Source organism: Dunckerocampus dactyliophorus, chromosome 2 (genome assembly GCF_027744805.1).
Source record: "Dunckerocampus dactyliophorus isolate RoL2022-P2 chromosome 2, RoL_Ddac_1.1, whole genome shotgun sequence".
Classification (NCBI taxonomy): domain Eukaryota; kingdom Metazoa; phylum Chordata; class Actinopteri; order Syngnathiformes; family Syngnathidae; genus Dunckerocampus; species Dunckerocampus dactyliophorus.
In genome coordinates this window covers 10,017,599-10,036,880 of record NC_072820.1, presented here as the reverse complement: position 1 = coordinate 10,036,880, position 19,282 = coordinate 10,017,599, and the positions used below count along the sequence as shown (strand labels likewise).

At 40.3% G+C, this 19,282-nt stretch overlaps 1 protein-coding gene across 3 annotated transcripts in view; it reads left to right on the top strand.

Moving 5' to 3' along the window:
* Positions 1–19,282, top strand: part of LOC129176555 (ephrin type-B receptor 1-B) — a 210,154-nt gene that overhangs the window by 157,351 nt on the left and 33,521 nt on the right. For all 3 annotated transcript variants that reach the window (XM_054766697.1, XM_054766696.1, XM_054766698.1), the window contains exons 7-9: positions 9,755–9,917; positions 14,859–14,967; positions 15,642–15,706. In XM_054766697.1, coding sequence (XP_054622672.1) covers positions 9,755–9,917; positions 14,859–14,967; positions 15,642–15,706 — 337 coding nt within the window. The remainder of the gene's footprint in view (positions 1–9,754; positions 9,918–14,858; positions 14,968–15,641; positions 15,707–19,282) is intronic.

Sequence of the window (19,282 nt, the reverse complement as noted above, 5' to 3'; positions counted from 1 at the left end):
GTTGTATTCAACGTTAAAAAATACTATATTACTCTCACGGAAATACATTCAAAAACATGTGGCTTTCATGGCTCTCTTAGCCAAAAAGGTTACCGACCCCTGCGAATAGATTTTTCCTAAAAGAAATAATGTAAATCCAATTAATCCGTTACAGAAAGCCAAAAATGTTCACACGAAGCACGTTTTTATAGTTTTACAAGTATGGTCTTACATGCAGAAAACACTTTGAAATGCAAATAAATGACGAATGAAATGCTAAATGAACACTTAACATAATTGTTTACCTTGATTGAAGACGTGATGATTGACAAAGATGTGGCAGTGGGATCCCTTTGTGTTATTTAAGTTACCTTTTGAATTCAATGGTGTTTCTCACCTTCTTTATCAAAGTGCTAGCAGTTTTGCCTCCATTGTGGGTTATTTTGCATCCGTGATTAAAAGAAAAACAGGGACTTGTGACATACTGTAACTGTGTTGGTTACCAAAGAACTACATTGTTGACCACTTATTACCTCACAGTCAGAAGATGGGGCTGGCTTTCGGTTCCGGTTAGCAAGCTGCTAGCAAGGGCATTTTGTGATAAAGATACATTAAGAACACAGTTGGAGTCACACAGTGTATTAATAACACAACAAAATGCACGCCATACTGTATTGTACGCTAACCAGAAAATATACTACGGCAACATTTTGCCGTAAAGCTTCAACAGTAACCGAAAAGCACACTAACCAGAGGTCTTCTGTTCTGTGCATCTTCCCAATCTTCAGAACAGTTGGACTGTTTTGTTTTTAGGGTGCGATTGTCCCAACATTTTTTGCACAGGTAACACAAAAGTCGCCTGGCTGCAAACTCTTTGTTGCTACTTCCAACGCCAACTTCTCCTGTCACACCTTTTTTTGTTGTGAATTTCACTGACTTGGACAACACGCCATCTTACTTTCTGGCTTGTTGTAAACCTGAGAAAAGAATGTGACTGGAAAATAGTGTGAAAAAGCCCCACTTATACCTGCAAATATGTATTTAAATGATAAGTACAATTATTCACACCCTGGCCAAAGTGAGTTTTTAACTGGAAATAACACAAGAAATTGTCAAAAGACAATAAAACGTTAGAGATGTTCACAAAAAGGAAACAGCAGGTATTATTTTTTCACTTTTTGACAAACCTAGTTACATTTGTCGACGCACACGTATCCACTGCTTTATAGTTACCGGATAGTTGATTAAATCTGATGGATTGGATGCTCTGAAGCAGGAGTTTTCCAAGTGTGAGGTGGGCCTTTCACAGGGAGGTGCCAGAAGACTTCATGGGGGGTGCGGTAGCTTGGAGAAAATAAAGAAAAACGTATTTCTCAAACCTGCTGCGCTAACGTCAGTTCAGTTTAAAGGCGAAATTAATTGCTTTTTATTCCTAAAATGAGAGCGTAAACAGTCTGGGGTCAGCAGAAAACGCCACAGAATATGCTCCATTTTTATTTCATTTGTTTGGGTTTTTTGAGGGAGTAGGGGAGGCCAGACCAGTGTTATATAAATAAAAACTGATCTAGATTGTGCTATAATATACCAGGATCCTCTAGAATGCTGCAAAAGATTGTTTTCTCATAAACTGTCCAATTCCAATGCTATAGTAAGAATCCTTTTTAACATAAACAATGAAAATGGTGAATATTTTTCATTGCTATATCTAGCACAACTTCTTACTGTCTATTGACACAAAATAAGTACACAAAATTGTCACAAAATAACAAAATACATTTAACAAAGAATTTGGCCATGGTATGAATTATGTATATATTTATGTACGTACTTGTATGTACTGTGCAGTTTCTAGGAAAACAAGTGGATATTACAAATGTTATAAATGTAAAAGTGAAGTATACTATCCACAACATCATAATTGATATATTATCAAAATTAGGAGTGATTATTTTGCAGAATTACCCCTTTCACAATACCACTACTGCCATCATAATAATAATAAACCAAATAGCCTATCAATGCGTATGCATTCGTCTGTGAATTAGTTAGGGCTGTCAAAATTAACTTGTTAATGTGGATTAATCCATCATCAATTATAATCTGACTAAAAATTTTAACAGTTGAACCCATTTGCATCGCAGAATGACCAAAAATTGCAAATGGGCGGTTGATGGTAGCAAATGATTGAATATATAACAAAACATGAGTCACGTTACTGTGCAACTCAATAGTTATTCGTAATGACTTACATTTACATTTACTTACATTCCAGCTTCTCAGCGGGTATTGTAGCTCCGCCTGACCCTTCGTTTCAAGTGTCGGCAGCGACCACACTTGTTTTCAAGGGGTGTGTACCCCTTAGCACTTACCCCTTACCCCTCGGTTTAAGGAGATTTGGGACACCACTTGATTCTCGTGAACACGCAAAACCTAGGGGAAAGGGGTAAGGAGAGGGGTAAGGGATAGAATTGGGATTCAGCCTTAGTCTCGTCTTCAGCAGAACTGAGCATCAATGCATAACGAAGCAAGAAAAGAATGTCAAATTCTAAAAAAAAAAGTGCATATAGTGTATAAATACATGTGCCACCACAAGATAAACCTTTCACTCACTAATGACAACGTTTACTGAGCAATCAGTTCACTGTATACTGAGCGTAGTAACAAGATATGTATTAGTGTTACCAGATGTCATGTTAATATTTCCCCAAACTAAAATAAGGGATCCAGTCCACCAGTCATAGATGGTTTATATGTAGCCTTGGCATGGAGGAATGGTGGTGTGACGTGATAGCGATGACCCCAAAAGGACGCCATCCTCCTCAAGCCACCTTATTGTAAAGCTCAGCATGCTGTAAATTGAGCAGCAAAATGAAATAAATTAGAAGTTTGTGAGAGGAAAAAGTGGAATACCATGCCCTTCCTTCCATTCTGCCGTCCACCTTTTACTCTTATTTTCCTCTGAAATTTTGGGGAGGGTGGAAATAACACAGCATAGCGAAGGTCAGGCCCTCCATTAAGGCTGGAGCAGAGCAGCCACTCGCTACGGTCACACATGCTTCTGTGTATGTGTGTGGGGGGGTTTAGGTGCATCCATTCTGGATGACAGCAGCAATATATGACATTTAATAGCAGAAGAGGAGCGTTTTTTTCCATCTACAGTTCTGAACCATTGGTCCAACTCCACAACTCTGAAAATCCTACGTTTGCTTTCCATACAATTATCAGCTTCTCAGAAGAAAACCCAGAAAGACGTATTTATTATTCTTGTCTCCTGTCCCTGCTGGCCGTCCGACTAGCCCGCAGCACTTTAGTAGACGCACAGATGTTGTACAGACAACTTTTTAGATTTTAAATAGAACCTTTGAAAAGCGGGGATTCACGTTCCTTCCACCAGACACTTCTTTCTTCTTTCCATTTTTTTGTTTCTTCACTCCGCTAGCTTGTCAGTCTCCAGGTAAAGAGAAAACCGAATATAACGCTCCGTCATCCCAAAGGAAATGGCTGTGGAAAGAAGAAAAACGACTTGAGAACTCCTTCACAAAGGATTTTATTTCGCCCCTGTCTTACCGCAACATCAAGAACGGTGTCCTGGCAGGACCTCGGGAGAGGAAAGATCAGTTCTATTTCCTGTTTGACATATTTAGATCTCATTCCATCATTATGTTCTTTATGTGCCAAGAAGATTGAATACGATCTCATCTTCTGGTATGTGTCAGTGACTGGAAGAAAAGCTCTGACTGGCTTGGAATGAACTCGCATGCATGACATCATGCATGAAGACATTCCATCTTTTTTTTTTTTATCACTGTTGCAAAAAATCCAAATAAAAAGCACAATTTTTTGATGCTCGGTGAACTGAGGTCGCGCGCGATATGCTTACATCTTGAACTCTAAATGTTGTGTGATTTCTGTGCTGTAAGGTTAATACATTTTTTCATATAATATGAATGCGTTTTTTGCATCAAACTGATCTGTCTTTCTTTCATCTATCTATTACATATTACACATTCTCTACTCCTGTATCTCCCTATTAGAAATGGAAATATGTAAACACATGAAGTGAATAAAATATCAGTAATTACTGAGACATGGAGAAGCTCTGCTTCAGCCGTACTTTTCGGACTAGAAGTCACACGTTTTTTCACAGGTTGGCTGGTACTGGGACTTATAGTCAGGTGCGACTTCTACAACCCCTGGCAAAAATTATGGAATCACCAGTCTCGGAGGATGTTCATTCAGTTGTTTAATTTTGTAGAAAAAAAGCAGATCACAGACATGACACAAAACTAAAGTCATTTCAAATGGCAACTTTCTGGCTTTAAGAAACACTAAAAGAAATCAAGAAAAAAAGATGTGGTAGTCAGTAACGGTTACTTTTTTAGACCAATCAGAGGGAAAAAATTATGGAATCACTCAATTCTGAGGAAAAAATGATGGAATCATGAAAAAAACAACAACAAAAGAATACTTCAAACACACCACTAGTACTTTGTTGCACCACCTCTGGCTTTTATAACAGCTCGCAGTCTCAGAGGCATGGACTTAATGAGTGACAAACAATACTCTTCATCAATCTGGCTCCAACTTTCTCTGATTGCTTTTGCCAGATCAGCTTTGCAGGTTGGACCATTTTCTTCAACTTCCACCACAGATTTTCAATTGGATTGAGATCCGGACTATTTGCAGGCCATGACATTGACCTTATGTGTCTTTCTTCAAGGAATGTTTTCACAGTTTTTGCTCTATGGCAAGATGCATTATCATCCTGAAAAATGATTTCATCATCCCCAAACGCCCTTTCAATTGATGGGATAAGAAAAGTGTCCAAAATGTCAACGTAAACTTGTGCATTTATTGAAGATGTAATGACAGCCATCTCCCCAGTGCCTTTACCTGACATGCAGCCCCAGATCATCAATGACTGTGGAAATGTGCATGTTTTCTTCAGGCAGTCGTCTTCATAAATCTCATTGGAACGGCACCAAACAAAAGTTCCAGCATCATCACCTTGCCCAATGCAGATTCGCGATTCATCACTGAATATGACTTTCATCCAGTCATCCACAGTCCACGATTGCTTTTCCTTAGCCCATTGTAACCTTGTTTTTTTCTGTTTAGGTGTTAATGATGGCTTTCGTTTAGCTTTCCTGTATGTAAATCCCATTTCTTTTAGGCGGTTTCTTACAGTTCGGTCACAGACGTTGACTCCAGTTTCCTCCCATTTGTTCCTCATTTGTTTTGCTGTGCATTTTCTGTTTTCAGGACATATTGCTTTGTTTTCTGTCTAGATGCTTTGATGTCTTCCTTGATCTACCAGTATGCTTGCCTTTAACAACCTTCCCATGTTGTTTGTACTTGGTCCAGATTTTAGACACAGCTGACCGTGAACAACCAACATCTTTTGCAACATTGCGTGATGATTTACCTTCTTTAAGAAGTTTGATAATCCTCTCCTTTGTTTCAATTGACATCTCTTGTGTTGGAGCCAAGAGATTCATGATTCATGTCAGTCTACTTGGTGCAACAGCTCTCCAAGGTGTGATCACTCCTGTTTAACTGCAGACTAACCAGCAGATCTAATCTGATGCAGATATTAGTTTTGGGAATGGAAATTTACAGGGTGATTCCATAATTTTTACCTCAGAATTGAGTGATTCCGTAATTTTTTCCCTCTGATTGGTCTAAAAAAGTAACCGTTACTGACTACCACATCTTTTTTTCTTGATTTCTTTTAGTGTTTCTTAAAGCCAGAAAGTTGCCATTTGAAATGACTTTAGTTTTGTGTCATGTCTGTGATCTGCTTTTTTTCTACAAATTTAAACAACTGAATGAACATCCTCCGAGACTGGTGATTCCATAATTTTTGCCAGGGGTTGTATATCAAAATATATACGGTACATAATTTATCATGCACTGCCTTTAACTTAAAATGGTGCGGTGGTTGTTTTTCTGGCAACACCTAGTGTCTTCATTGAGTTGAGCTTGAGCAGTTAGACCAGGGGTCACCAACGTGGTAGCCGCGGGCACCAGGTAGCCCCCCCTGATCACATGAGGTGCCCGCAAGCCTGCTTTTCATTCATGTTTTCAGTTAATAATGAAAGAACAGTAGAAAGAAATGCATTCTGAAATACAAAATGTGAGTTGTGGACACCAGCATTTTGTTAATGTTCTGGTAAAACAAGCATGTTTGCTTTGTTTGGGTTTAAAATAAGCTCTGAAAATAAATGTTACAAAAATGAGTAGCTCTTGGCCATTTTCATTTTGTAAAAGTAGCTCCCACGAGGAAAACGTTGGTGACCCCTGAGTTAGACACACAAATGGAATGATAAAGAGCATACCGCTTTTTGTTACGGAATACTTTCTAATACGCTTCTCTCGCATACAGCTATCATATAAATTGTGACTGGAAGCATTCTCATAGAAACGCACACGACCACACTTCCACATAGCTGACTATAATAATAATAATAATAACAATAAGTCATCACATACAGTAATGTTGTGTTATGTAGCGGCTCCACTGGTCATAGGACATTTGGTGAATTTCTGTATACATAGGGTCACGATAATCGAGAAATTGATTTAATACAATGCATGTTCTAAATAAAGTAAACCATTGCCATTAATAAACCCATTATGTCTTACCTTTGATATCAAAGTATGCATTGAAATCATAAATGCGGTCATTTTTGGCACCAAAATTGTGTCAAAGTCTTCTCCGTTATACAGTAACTGCGCCCCCTTCCCATGTGTGAGTGAGACTGTGTGTCCATGTGTGTGTGCTTGCCTGTGAGGTGGACACATGGTACCCCACCATGTCTGTCTTGGTGCCAAGTGGCCATGCTGTCCATTTTGCGCAGTTGGCATTTTGATAAAGCACACACTCCATGTTACTTATAATACCATTCCAGGTTTGTAGACAATAGTTTCTTGCTGAAACAAAGAGGGGCGGGGGGGAGTGGAAGAAAGGAAGTGAGTCCGTCACATTTGGTAGAGAAAACTGGCAATTGAATGTATTGTAGCCAAGCAAAGTGCAACTATTGGAGCATCTCAGTGAAAAGATAACAGTGGGCCAAATGAACTATGTCCAAATTTGACCACTATCACTGCCTTTATGTGGCTCCACATTGCCAGGTAGGTGCGATATTAAAGTCTTCATAACTACTTCATTTTAGGCAGGCACTGTCTAAAATATGTTTGGTACGCACACCAAATTTCCACACGAGGCTTGAGGCTCTTGAGCGAACAGGTCAGGGTGTGGCCCTCCTGATCCCACCAATTGGCAGCAACTTCTGTCCCACAAAACCATCCAGGTAGTTGAATGACACTTTTTGCTAAAGTGGCAGATGTGTGTGTGTGTGTGTGTGTGTGTGTGTGTGTGTGTGTAAACCCCATTTGACTGGCGGTGTGAAAGGGCCATTCCAAGCTGGTGCACCCACAAGGGATGTTCCCCCATTGGATGTATGCCATCTGTCTGGTCACCTCTCCTCCTAAACAGATGGAGGCGTGGTTCCTAGAGCTGCAGAGTGACCGACTGTGGGAGTGGGCTTAATCCTGACCCCAAAGTGGGTATATGTGCACTCAGTCGTGACCTAAAGCAGACAACCTAGTGACCGGGTCTCCATTCTCAGGGGGATGTTGTCTCCTTCCTAGTTAGCTGCTAAAGGAAATATGTATGCTGCTCTGCGGACTGGGCGACAGATGGTGCGATGTAATGGATTAAAGGTCTAAATGATTAAACCATTAAAGCCAGGTACATTCAATTTATAAACACTTCCTTTCTCAAACTTTTGTCTTCATCAAGCCAATAAGAGCGAACTAATGTGATTGTGTGTGATAGGGATGGGGCATAACTATGTTTAGCTCACTGGCAACCAGAATGATGCAATTAAACCAGTCGGACTAGATGTTAATGTTGTTTATAACTTTCATCTTCGCTTCTTCTTCCTTGTGCTACTTCTTTTTTTGACTTCACGTCTTGGTCCTGTGTTGTGAGGGGGGTCATACATGTTTTATAAGACATGGCATATTAAACAGCTTTTGCGCTGTTTTAATGACACGTCCAAATGCCCCCCAGCAGCTCCTTAGTACAGTAGATCTTCATCAAGCTACCCGCAGCCTGCAGCCAATGGGTGCAGTGTGGTGCACTCTACTTATTTGCAGGCAGCGTTATGAGATCAGTGAACATTAACAGGAACTCAATGGAATACATAAAATGCCTAACTTCCTCTCTCACAAGTATTGGTGCACATTACATGTTGTTTTCTTTATGTGCAAGAGGATTAATAGAGGGATTTATTTAATTATTTATTTTGCCATTTCAGTTTCTGTGGAGCGGCTCCTTATGCCTCAGTCAAAAATGACTGATAAAGTAACAGATATTTTCACACTGACCAGCCATGTTTATTTGTTTATCTGAGTGATTCTGCCTTTTTTAAGGTGAAAATGTGACAAATGAGATCTGTTTATTTGTAGGGATCGCCATTAAAACTCGCGGCCCCGGGGCCATATTTTGAGGACCCGCGACTAGACATGGAGGAGTAGTGTAAATGCTATAAAAAATATTTCTTTTTGATATGATTCTACTTTATAGCATTGATCTACTCGAGAGACATGAGATGTTGTGTTTTCTGAATGAGTTTAAAATAATAGCGTTACTGTTTTTCAGACACCGAAACTAAAATCCTGTTTACACTTACGTTGCTAAAACATCCTCATTATTTTGTACCATTGCTCCCAATACTTCATGCAGCCCAGCCACAACCAGACTCTATCTCCAGCGGCCCCCAGGTAAATTGAGTTTGAGACCCCTGTCTTCAAGGAGAAAACAATATTCGACTTTTAGTTGACTATGGACAAAATCGAACAAATCAGATGCGACTGAAAACCCTTAAACCACTAAAAAATGCATCCCAAACTTGAGTTTTGCCATTCAACTAGCAACGTTTTTTTTTTCTTTTTGGCTTATAAATCACAATGGACCAATACCTCACCCAAGAATAAAAACTGATACAGTTCTCTTGTCTGTCCTCTTGGATGAACCAGGGAGTAGGCTATTAACCAGCTAACATAACAACACTAACAAACAAGCACAAACACGGCTTTCCACATTTTTAAAGAATAATTAAGTCACAATGGAATCATTCCCCCAACCCCAGAATTTTGCATCGTCGTCTGTGAACCAGGAATTGGTCTGCTAACAAACACAAATCACTTCTAACAGTTCAACCTTTGGACCCATCATCTGAGATCCCAGAGGAATGTGTTGTGCTACAGTGAGTCTGTGCAGGAAAGTAGACATACAACAAAAACAGTAAGATAACAAAATAAAAATGTGTGGCCTGGTAGATTCATTTTGCTTTACTTAACCAAATATGGTTCCTCACCCAGATTGTAAAACAGTATTTCAGTGGGTTTAATTGGCTATCTGTCATATTTAAGTGCACCCATCTGTACCTCACTCAGTAAACAATGCAGAAGGACGTCATATTAAACCATATTGCTGTAATTAAAGTGTCTTATAAAGCGCATTGGAAGAGACAGAAGCTGCTCTGCAAACGGGTTACTGCTCAGATGTGTCGCTGTACAGATTTTGTGAAAGTGCGTTACAACTCTATACTGTATGTATGCAACCTCCACATGAGGGGGTAGTAGATATTATATATTATATTCAACCACATCAAAATCTCTCCGAATTGAAATAATGTAACAAGTAAGATACCACTAATGTTTTTAATGTGTTTTTAATGTTTAGTGTGTCCATCCCTGCTTACAGGACCATGCAGAGATTAACTCCACCATTCTGCGGAGCCAAACTAACACCGCACGCGTGGACGGCCTGCGCTCAGGCACAGTGTACGTGGTGCAGGTGCGGGCGCGGACTGTGGCTGGTTTTGGCAAATACAGCAGCAAGATGTGCTTCCAAACACTCACAGATGGTAAGGATGTCCGAGCCAGGAGAAACAGCCCTCTCTCACACACATACACACACATGCACGCGCACACACACACACGCACACACACACACACACACACACACACACACACACACACAGCAACACTTGACGTCTCACATTGTATTTGTTGCTGCAGTATTATTACATGGTGAGAGTGAGGTGAAATTGCAAGTGTAGTGCCACAGCAAAATTAATTCCCTTCAGACAGGTTCGAGTGTGTGTGTGTGTGTATGTGTGTGTGGAATGCATATGTGGATAGAAGGATGCCTTTTGTTTGTGCAACGAACTGTGCTTGACCCAGAATGCTAAGCTAATTGTTGTCTCAGCCAGCCATTCTGTTGCTGGAGTGCAGTGATTAGCTGATGTTTTATTTATTTATTTATTTTTGTCGGGGGAGGCAAAGTTATTGGAGGGGGTGGAAGTTAGTTTTATGAACTAGAATGAAAGCTGCTGCCGCAAAGTCGAAAGAGACAACTGCAAAGCTGGTGAATACATGGTAGCATATCATAGCAATCATGCCTCCCTCAGCACGGCCCCCATGACATCTCGCCCATTAACCGTGTTAAAAGTGTCAGTGAAGCGGCTCACGGTTCCTGCCACACACATGCTCTTTGGAACAGACATGGCAGCGAGTTCTCCACAAATTGCCCTAGCCAAAATTCTTGCCCTCTTTCTTTTTAATCCGCTGCGCAGAGATCATTTGGTGAAGAAAACTTTGACTCCGGTTGCACAAAATCCTTGAAATTGCCACAAACGCGCCAAGGAGCGCACACACTGCCGTAATCTTTACTGCCGTCAACACACGGAAATGCATGTGACGTCGTGGTTTGGCGCATGCATGTCACGTCCCGGACGCTTTGCGTTCACAAGTCAATTTTTTTTGGCAATATGAACAACCACATACCACATAAAAAAACGGATTTTAACAAAAAACCTGAATCGTGCATCATACCCTGCAGTGTGAACGTAGCCATGGTCTTGTGTACATGTCGCCAAAAGCGTCATTTATGATAATTATGGATGGAAAGGCGATGGCGGTAAAGGTTGATTGTCATGGCTTTAACATGAGCAGAGCACATGTCGTGGGACAGAATATACACTCTCCCCCAAAACATACGTGCATACACTTCATGGTCATTGTTGGCTCGCTGCCACTGCATGACATTTTTGTCAGAGCAATTAGCTGCAGGTGCCTGAGAGCTGCTGACGCTTCCTTGTCCTACGCCGGTTCAACTTTCCTCTTGCTGTCAATCAACAGCCCTTGAAATCCGTTTTACTTATTTTCCATACACCTCCACAGTGTCCTTGTGCCACATTTGCACATACAGAGCCCTACTCTGGCAGTTTGATTGACAGGTGTGAGGAAAAAGAGGTGATTGCAGCAACGGCGAGGTGACTGATGTCTTCCGTTTCATAATAGGTTAAGACGGATTGCAACAGACTCTTGTTTTCCACTAAACAGGTTGCAGGGTGATCCCTCGCTGCCAGGGCGCGTCACCATTTCAGCAAAGAGGCCACCTATCTAGACCTCTCTCACATGATGTATATGAAAAACAGAAAGGCAACCTGCGAGCAGCAGTTGCGGCGACATCCTTCACACCGTTTCTTGATAAATGTGCGAGCTGAAAGAGTGAGCAACTCCTGTCACAATGAGTGTCCTCATAGATCCCGGCCGGCCCCCACGCCTCGCTCCGAATAAATTTTTCTCGTCCTTTTTTCATCTTTTTCTTTCTTTTTTTTAATCACTTTAATCCCATAGGCCCATTTTACACGGGGCTTTGGATTTGCCTGCAGCTTGCAAAATCATGCATTGCTTTCAAAGCCAAAATCGCTAGAAGATGGGCAAATATACAGATGCTGAAATGTATTTTAATCCATTTGGGCAGCCTGCTTCGATTGTACACATGGAGCCTTTAAGGTTAAACAGGAGACTTGTTGACATCTGGTTTGTTTGAATTTCAAATACATTTTTCCTGAAGGAATTACATTAATCCCACACCACTTTGCGCTTTGTATTTTGCGGCTTCACTCTATCATACATGCATTTTTGTGGAAAAAATGTCATCCTAACTAAAAAAAGAGAATGCCAGAAATAAAGCAGTTCATTACACCTTTGCAAAGCGGTCAGACAACATGCAGAGTGCATGGCCTTCTGCAGATGTCTGGCCAAGAGTGGCTTCCTGACAGCAATCCTTGGAGGCTAAACACACAAGAAAACACTCTCAGGTCAAAACAGAATTTTATCGTTTCAGCCTCTCATCCACACGGAAACGGCGTTCCGGGTGCCCTGAAGTGGTATTCTTTGAAAACGGCTCCCAGAGTGGGACAATCTGAAAACGTCGGCTCGTCGTTTCTAATTAGCAATCCGCTGCTGTTTTAAAAACGAAGACGTCAGCGACCTGGCACTGTCACGTGACCAGAAGTGAGGTTTGACAACAAGCCAACACGATATCTGAATATTTGGAAGGACATGACTCACCGCAGTCGGCATTCTCCCGGTATATTCTCGTTTTACACTCCCAAAATGCCGCACATGTAATTCCACTTTGTCGTAAACCCAGACTAGCCTTGGAAAGTGGAAGATGACGGGTTTATGTGCATGCATCCTTTCTTCTATAGTATGATGTGTCGCATGGGTCCGTTTGCGTTGCGTGTCTGTTCACAGCGCCCAACATAGGTCTGCCTACTATCTGATCACCTGGGACAGTGTTGATGCACATTTTTTTTTCAACCCACCAAGAAAAAAAATCAGGAGCCTTCCCATGTGGACAGGACCTTAGACTCCATTGCATGCAAATGAATTACATTGTGAGAAACAAATCACTCCTAGAGCTTACATCAAAGAATAATACTTCTTCTGACCCTTAGGTGTTAACGTATGTTTCCTAGACCCCTTACTAGTTTTTATCAGGGCAGCATCTAAGAGATCGCATGATCAAATGATGGTACTGTGGTTGATCTTTGGTTGTTGATGTGTTTTACACCAATGCTACAGGCAACCTCCTGCTAAGAAGCCAATAAAGTTAAATGGAATGCAAGATGTGCTCAGATACAAGAACTGAAATTCTGCAAAAAGCGATAAAAAGTAATTCAGACAATAAGATAATGTGTTACCTGCAAACTATACGTTTTCCCACTTGAGCATTAATTAATAAATCATGTTTTTTTGTGGGTTGAATACGGTCTGTTATCAATAAAAATAAATATGCATAGTTTAGCAAATGTTGCTTATATTGTGCCTAAATTAAGCATTTTCAAACATAAAAATGGTTGAATAAACTAAAATACAAATATAAGGCATTCAGAAGATGCATGTTAATTTAATGTTCCGTGAGACACACAAGCACCAGACTTGACCGCTGGAACAACAGGCTTTTATTGCAAGTTTGAATTATCTCACAACAGGCATGATATCCCTAACACGGGCTACTGTTGTACTGTTGCATCCGTAACACACGCCAAGCTAAAAGTCTGAACCCCCGACATCACTTCCTGTCCGCCCCCCTAGACATCTCCCCTAGCACCGGAACATATTTAGTGCCACACACACACACACACACACACACACAAGTACGAGTCTTATTTATGTCTTTAATAGCAAATTTTCTCTTACTACTGCTACTACTACTTACTCCTACTCTACTATATAGTGTAATATAAATGTAAAGGTGACTATAGGGGAGTTATTACGTGTCTCGAGGGCACCAATATGTTAAAAAACATATTTAGAAGATCATAAGCAGGTTTTTGATGCTCTAACTGCGAAAGTATTCCTTTTATAAATAAGAAATCCTACTTTGCGGAAATTCACTTATCACGATCGTGTCTGAAACCATTTAACCGTGATAAACGGGATTACTGTACTGCAGATTAAATGCATCTGTGCTGTCATTACACAAGTGTGGTTACTGCTTAGTTTGTAACCATATTGTGCTGAGCAGCCGGGACAGAGACTTTTGTGCCGCTTGTATGCATCACAACATGTTCCATTTCCAGTTCTATGGTCTTCATCACATTCTTTCCCCCTCTTTGTCATCGTAGGTATTGTGGAGTTAATCCTTTTGATGCTGACAGTGCTAAAGTCTCACAAGATTTTCTGAGGTGATAAAAGAGGTCCCAAATGTATTTAGGCTTTATGTGCAATAGCTTTTTGGTTAAACACTTGCCAAACAACATTCCAAGGTGTCGTTTCTTTGACAGGAACGGCAGCTTTTAAATATGAGAGCCCCTGGCGTCCATCCCTTTACTCTTTCTCTCTTGTATCAGTCGCACCTTGTCTCCCTTTCTGTGTCGCCCTCAGTGTCTCAGTTTATCAAACACAGCCTGTCAGTCAGCTCTGCGAAAGTTCACCGGATTTCAGTCAGCGCCTTACAGCTGAGACGTCTGTATGTTTTCTTTAGCCGTCCCAGTCCAACACACACACACACATACACACACAAACACACGCCGTCACGCAAAAGGCAAGTGTGCACAAGCATGCCCTTTAAAGCTGTTTTTTTCTGTTTTATCTTGCCTGTCCTGCAGTTCTATGCAAAAGTCTTTGGCTACTAATAGAGCTGTTGCCTTTAATTGTGGTATAATGATGACATATGTTTATGGAGCATCACAATTGTGTTCATTTGTCCATCAGTTCATTAGTTAGGAAGCTTCTTCCTGCTTCATGTAGAATTCCGAAGGGTATTTGAGGGGTTCTATTGGCTCTGCTATATCTGCAATATACTGAATTGACCCAAATGTAAGATTTTCTTTCTTCCAATAAAAAGATGAGTTGTCTTATAGTTGGGGCGTAAAGAGTTGTACACGCACACCAGTAGTTGGTGCCGAACGACATGATGATGATGATGATGCACAACATTATATAAATGAGGATTTGTAAAATAAAAGAGGATTATTAACACCTGTCCGTGTCTGTTTCTATCTTAGATGACTTCAAATCGGAGCTGAGGGAACAACTTCCTCTTATTGCAGGGTCAGCGGCGGCAGGAGTGGTCTTCATTGTTTCTCTTGTGGCTATCTCCATTGTGTGCAGCAGGTAATGAGCGTAACCACCATTTTATTGATGCTGTTTTTCTGCATCTACTTTATACAGCTGGGAAATTGAAGCAAACTCGTAGACACGTTGCAATATATGTATAGATTAAATGTTGACCAATCTGACCATACATGACAGCTTTGCTTTGCATTAAATTCTTCATGGAACGGCAACATTTTTTTTCACATGTAATCCATATCGGCCTCCAGCCATACTGATAATCACATCCCTTGAGAATACTTGCTATATAAACAAATGCAAATAAGCTTGCTGACAAGCTCCATAATGCTGCATATCCCCACAGAGAAGTTAACTGTTCCAACTTTGGTTTGTTAGTCAAGTCCAGCTGATTTAATTTGGCTTTTAGTTGGTCACTCCGTCACGTCTCTTGGGCACCCTTGCTTTAGATATTTGAAGGTCACACTTTCTGCTGAGCTGTGTGCAACTCTGAGGCCAGGCCTCTTTTGATGGCATGGCAAAGGGAGACACATAAAAAGCAGACACGATCCTATCGAGATCTAATTAAAAGTCGCCTCATTTTCATAAACATTTAGAATCACGGGCCTTGCTTCCCCCCTCTGCAGCTGATTCCATTTTGCTCATGTTTTATATTGTGGCCTTATGTGAGAGGCATTTGCAGTAAGGTGGCCTTTACGCTGTCTGTCATCCATTAGGAAAAGGGCCTACACTAAAGAGGCCGTCTACAGTGACAAGCTGCAGCATTATAGCACAGGAAGAGGTAAGTCTATCATTAATAAACTATCACAAATTGGTCATAATTGTTAGTCCATTAACTTAAAATGTCTTGGACCCAAGGTATCCATCAGTGGCTTATGGCTCAAGTCCTCGAATGGGTCATGCCCATTCCTTCTCAAAGGACAATACTATGGAAATGAAACTTAGAGTAACTTTAGAGGAGTCAGTGCCCAGTTTGTACAGTAGTATAGTTTTACTATCAACAGAAAAGGGCTCAACACACAATCATTATTGTCTATGTAGTGCAGGGATGACCAAAGTTTGGCCAAGGGGCCATTTGCGGCCTGTGGCCAATATAACTTAATAAGAAAACTTTGAAAAATAAAATAAAATTTTAAATCGGCAGTAATTTTACAAGAACAAAATGAAAATATTAAGATAAAAAATTGTAATCTAACGAGAAAAGTGGTAATTTTATGAGCATAACTTTGTAATATTATGAAGAAAAATAACATTATTTTAGTAGCATAAAGTTGAAATATTAAATCAATAAATATTTTTTTTAAGTTGTAATATGAGAAACAAACACAACAAAGTAAAGTTGTAATTTAAAAGGTACAATATGGGAATAAACTCATAATATTATGAGAAAAAAAATTTACAAGAAAAAAGTTGAAATATTTGGAAAATTGGAAAAATTTGGAAAATTTGGAAAAAAAAAGCAGAAATTGAAAAAACAGCTGTAATTTTACAAGAATAAAGTCAACATATTAAGACAAAAAAGTCATATTGTAACAAGAAAAAAGTCACACTTTTGCAATAAACTCATAATATTATAAGGAAAAATAATTTATAATGATTAATAATTTTAGTCACACTTGTCACACAAAGTGCAGTTTTTAAATGAAACTTTTTATTACTAAGGGAGAAAAAAAATTCAATCTTACATACCCCCCAAACCCCAGAAAGAAACAAAAGAAAAGTCTGGAAACGGTCAGAAAGCCATTTGTAAAGCTTTGGGACTCCAGCAAACCACAGTGAGAGCCGTTGGCGAAAACATGGAACAGTGGTGAACCTTAGCAGCAGTGGGCGGCCAACAAAAATTACCCAAAGAGCACAGTGACGACTCATCCAAGAGGTCACGAAAGACCCCACAACAACATCCAAAGAACTGCAGGCCTCACTCGCCTCAGTTAAGGTCAGTGTTCATGACTGCACCATAAGAAAGACACTGGGCAAAAACGGCCTACTTCGCAAAGTTCCAAGACGAAAACCACTGCTGAACAAAAAGAGCATTAAGGCTAGTCTCAGTTTTGCCAGAAAACATCTTGATGATCCCCGTGACCTCTGGGAAAATACTCTGTGGTCTGACGAGACAAAGGTTTTTGGAAGGCGTGTGTCCCATTACATATGGCGTACAACTAATGCCACATTTCAGAAAAAGAACATCATACCAACAGTAAAATATGGTGGTGGTAGTGTGATGGTCTGGGGCTGTTTTGGTGCTTCATGACCTGGAAGACTTGCTGTGATAAAGGGAACCATGAATTCTGCCGTCTGCTAAAAAATCCTGAAAGAGAATGTCCGACCATCTGTTCGTGGCCTCAAGCTGAACCAAACTTGGGTTCTACAGCAGGACAATGATCCAAAACACACCAGCAAGTTCACCTCTGAATGACTGAAGAAAAATAAAATGAAGACTTTGGAGTGGCCTCGTCGAAAAGACCTGAATCCTATTGAGATGCTGTGGCATGACCTTAAAAAGGCAGTTCATGTTAAAAGATCCTCCAATGTGGCTGAATTACAACTCTGCAAAGATGAGTGGGCCAAAATTCTTCCACAGTGCTGTAAGAAAAAAAAACAACTAAACAACCTTTATTGTTATTAACAGTACTACAGTAACTGTACAGTAACTGTACAGTAACAGTAACTGTCACGTGAACCATGCCGTCATGGAAACGAGTGTTTGCAAGTTATCGCAAATGCTCGATTACAGTTGCTGCTGATAAGGGTGGCCCAACCAGTTTAGGGGGCAATCACTTTTTCAACCAGAGCCATGTAGGTTTGGATGTTTTTTCACCCCTAATAATCGTTAGTTTCATTTCAAAACTGCATTTTGTGTTCAGTTGTGTTGTCATTGACTAATATTTACATTTGTTTGATGACCTGAAACATTTAAGTGTGACAAACAAACACAAAAATAAGAAATCTGGAAGAGGGCAAACAATTTGTTACGTCATATTTTTTTTTAAGCCGTAATACAACAAAACAAAATGAAGTTGTAATTTTTGGAAAATTAGGTTGGTGAAAAAGTATTAAATAAAAAATTTAAAAAAACAGCAAAAATGGGGAAAACAGCGCAAAGACCGAAGTTCATACTATAATAATACACCCTTTGACCTATATCACAAAGCTGAGATGCATTTTTTTTAATATATTTCACTTCTTCGCATATCTACAGTACATGTGTTGGTTTACAAAATATCAAAGTAGCCTTCGCATCCTTTCATGTTTCAGTATGTGGCCCTTGGTGGAAAAGGTTTGGACGCTCCTGTTATAGTAAATAATAAGTGGAATTTGCACAGAAGTGATGGTAAAGAGCACGGTTGTACAATTCCTTTCCTTGCACGATAACACTGATTGGCAGTCAGTCAAGGCTCTACTGTGGCCGTGTCTCTGTTGTGTTGTAAGCACTTCCCTGATACTGACTGATGATGGGATGGAGCCCGGAAGATCCTCACACGCTCAGAAAAACACGCACACACAAGCACACTAAATGCCACCTATGACTTTTGCGCCTCATCCAATGAAAGCCCTCCATACTGGGGCACATGCGGCTCACTCATGGGGTTTAGAGCTCTGTCGTGCCTGACGCAGCAGTGTTTCAAACACTCTCTGCACTACAGCCAGCAGGATTCATTAAAGCTGCCACGGGCTACAAGAGCCCGTTTTGCCCAAATCAAAATGCCATGAACACAATAATGGAATCAAAGTCATCAATCGTCAAATATGTGAACTTACTGATAAGAAGTCCCATTCAGTTTTTGTCTTCCTTCCAATCTCGCAATGCTTCATGCATTGCTGTCTAAGATGGGACTGACAGTTTGGTAATTACAGTATTCAGTGCAATAACGACAAAAAGAGATGCTAAATCAATTGATATTGGGTGAAATGCTCCAAAAAGCTCTCCTTTTCCGTCCACACATTAGGTGAGTGGTCTTCATTTCCAACTCATCAAATGGGATGGCTTCAGGAAAGATGCTGTCTTGTGCAAATTTAGTAATACACCTGAAATGCAGCAGTGATAAATTCAGATTAGTCACTGAATGTGTGGACTGGCAAAGCAGCCTCTGCTTGATTTACTTGCACACTTGTCATATTGCTTGAGCATTTTAGATTTTTCTGCATGCGCTCGCTATTCCTCTTGTCAACTCCCTGTCAGCTAATTGCCAAATTAGTTATTATTATTGCATGTTGATTGAATCGGTCGTCTTCACTGCATAATGCTACAGGCTGTAATGCTTGAATCCAGCAAAGATGTAAAAATAGCATAATAAACCCACGGAACATTGCTCATTACAAGCTGAAGTCATATCATGGCCGTGGGTTTTGTTTATTG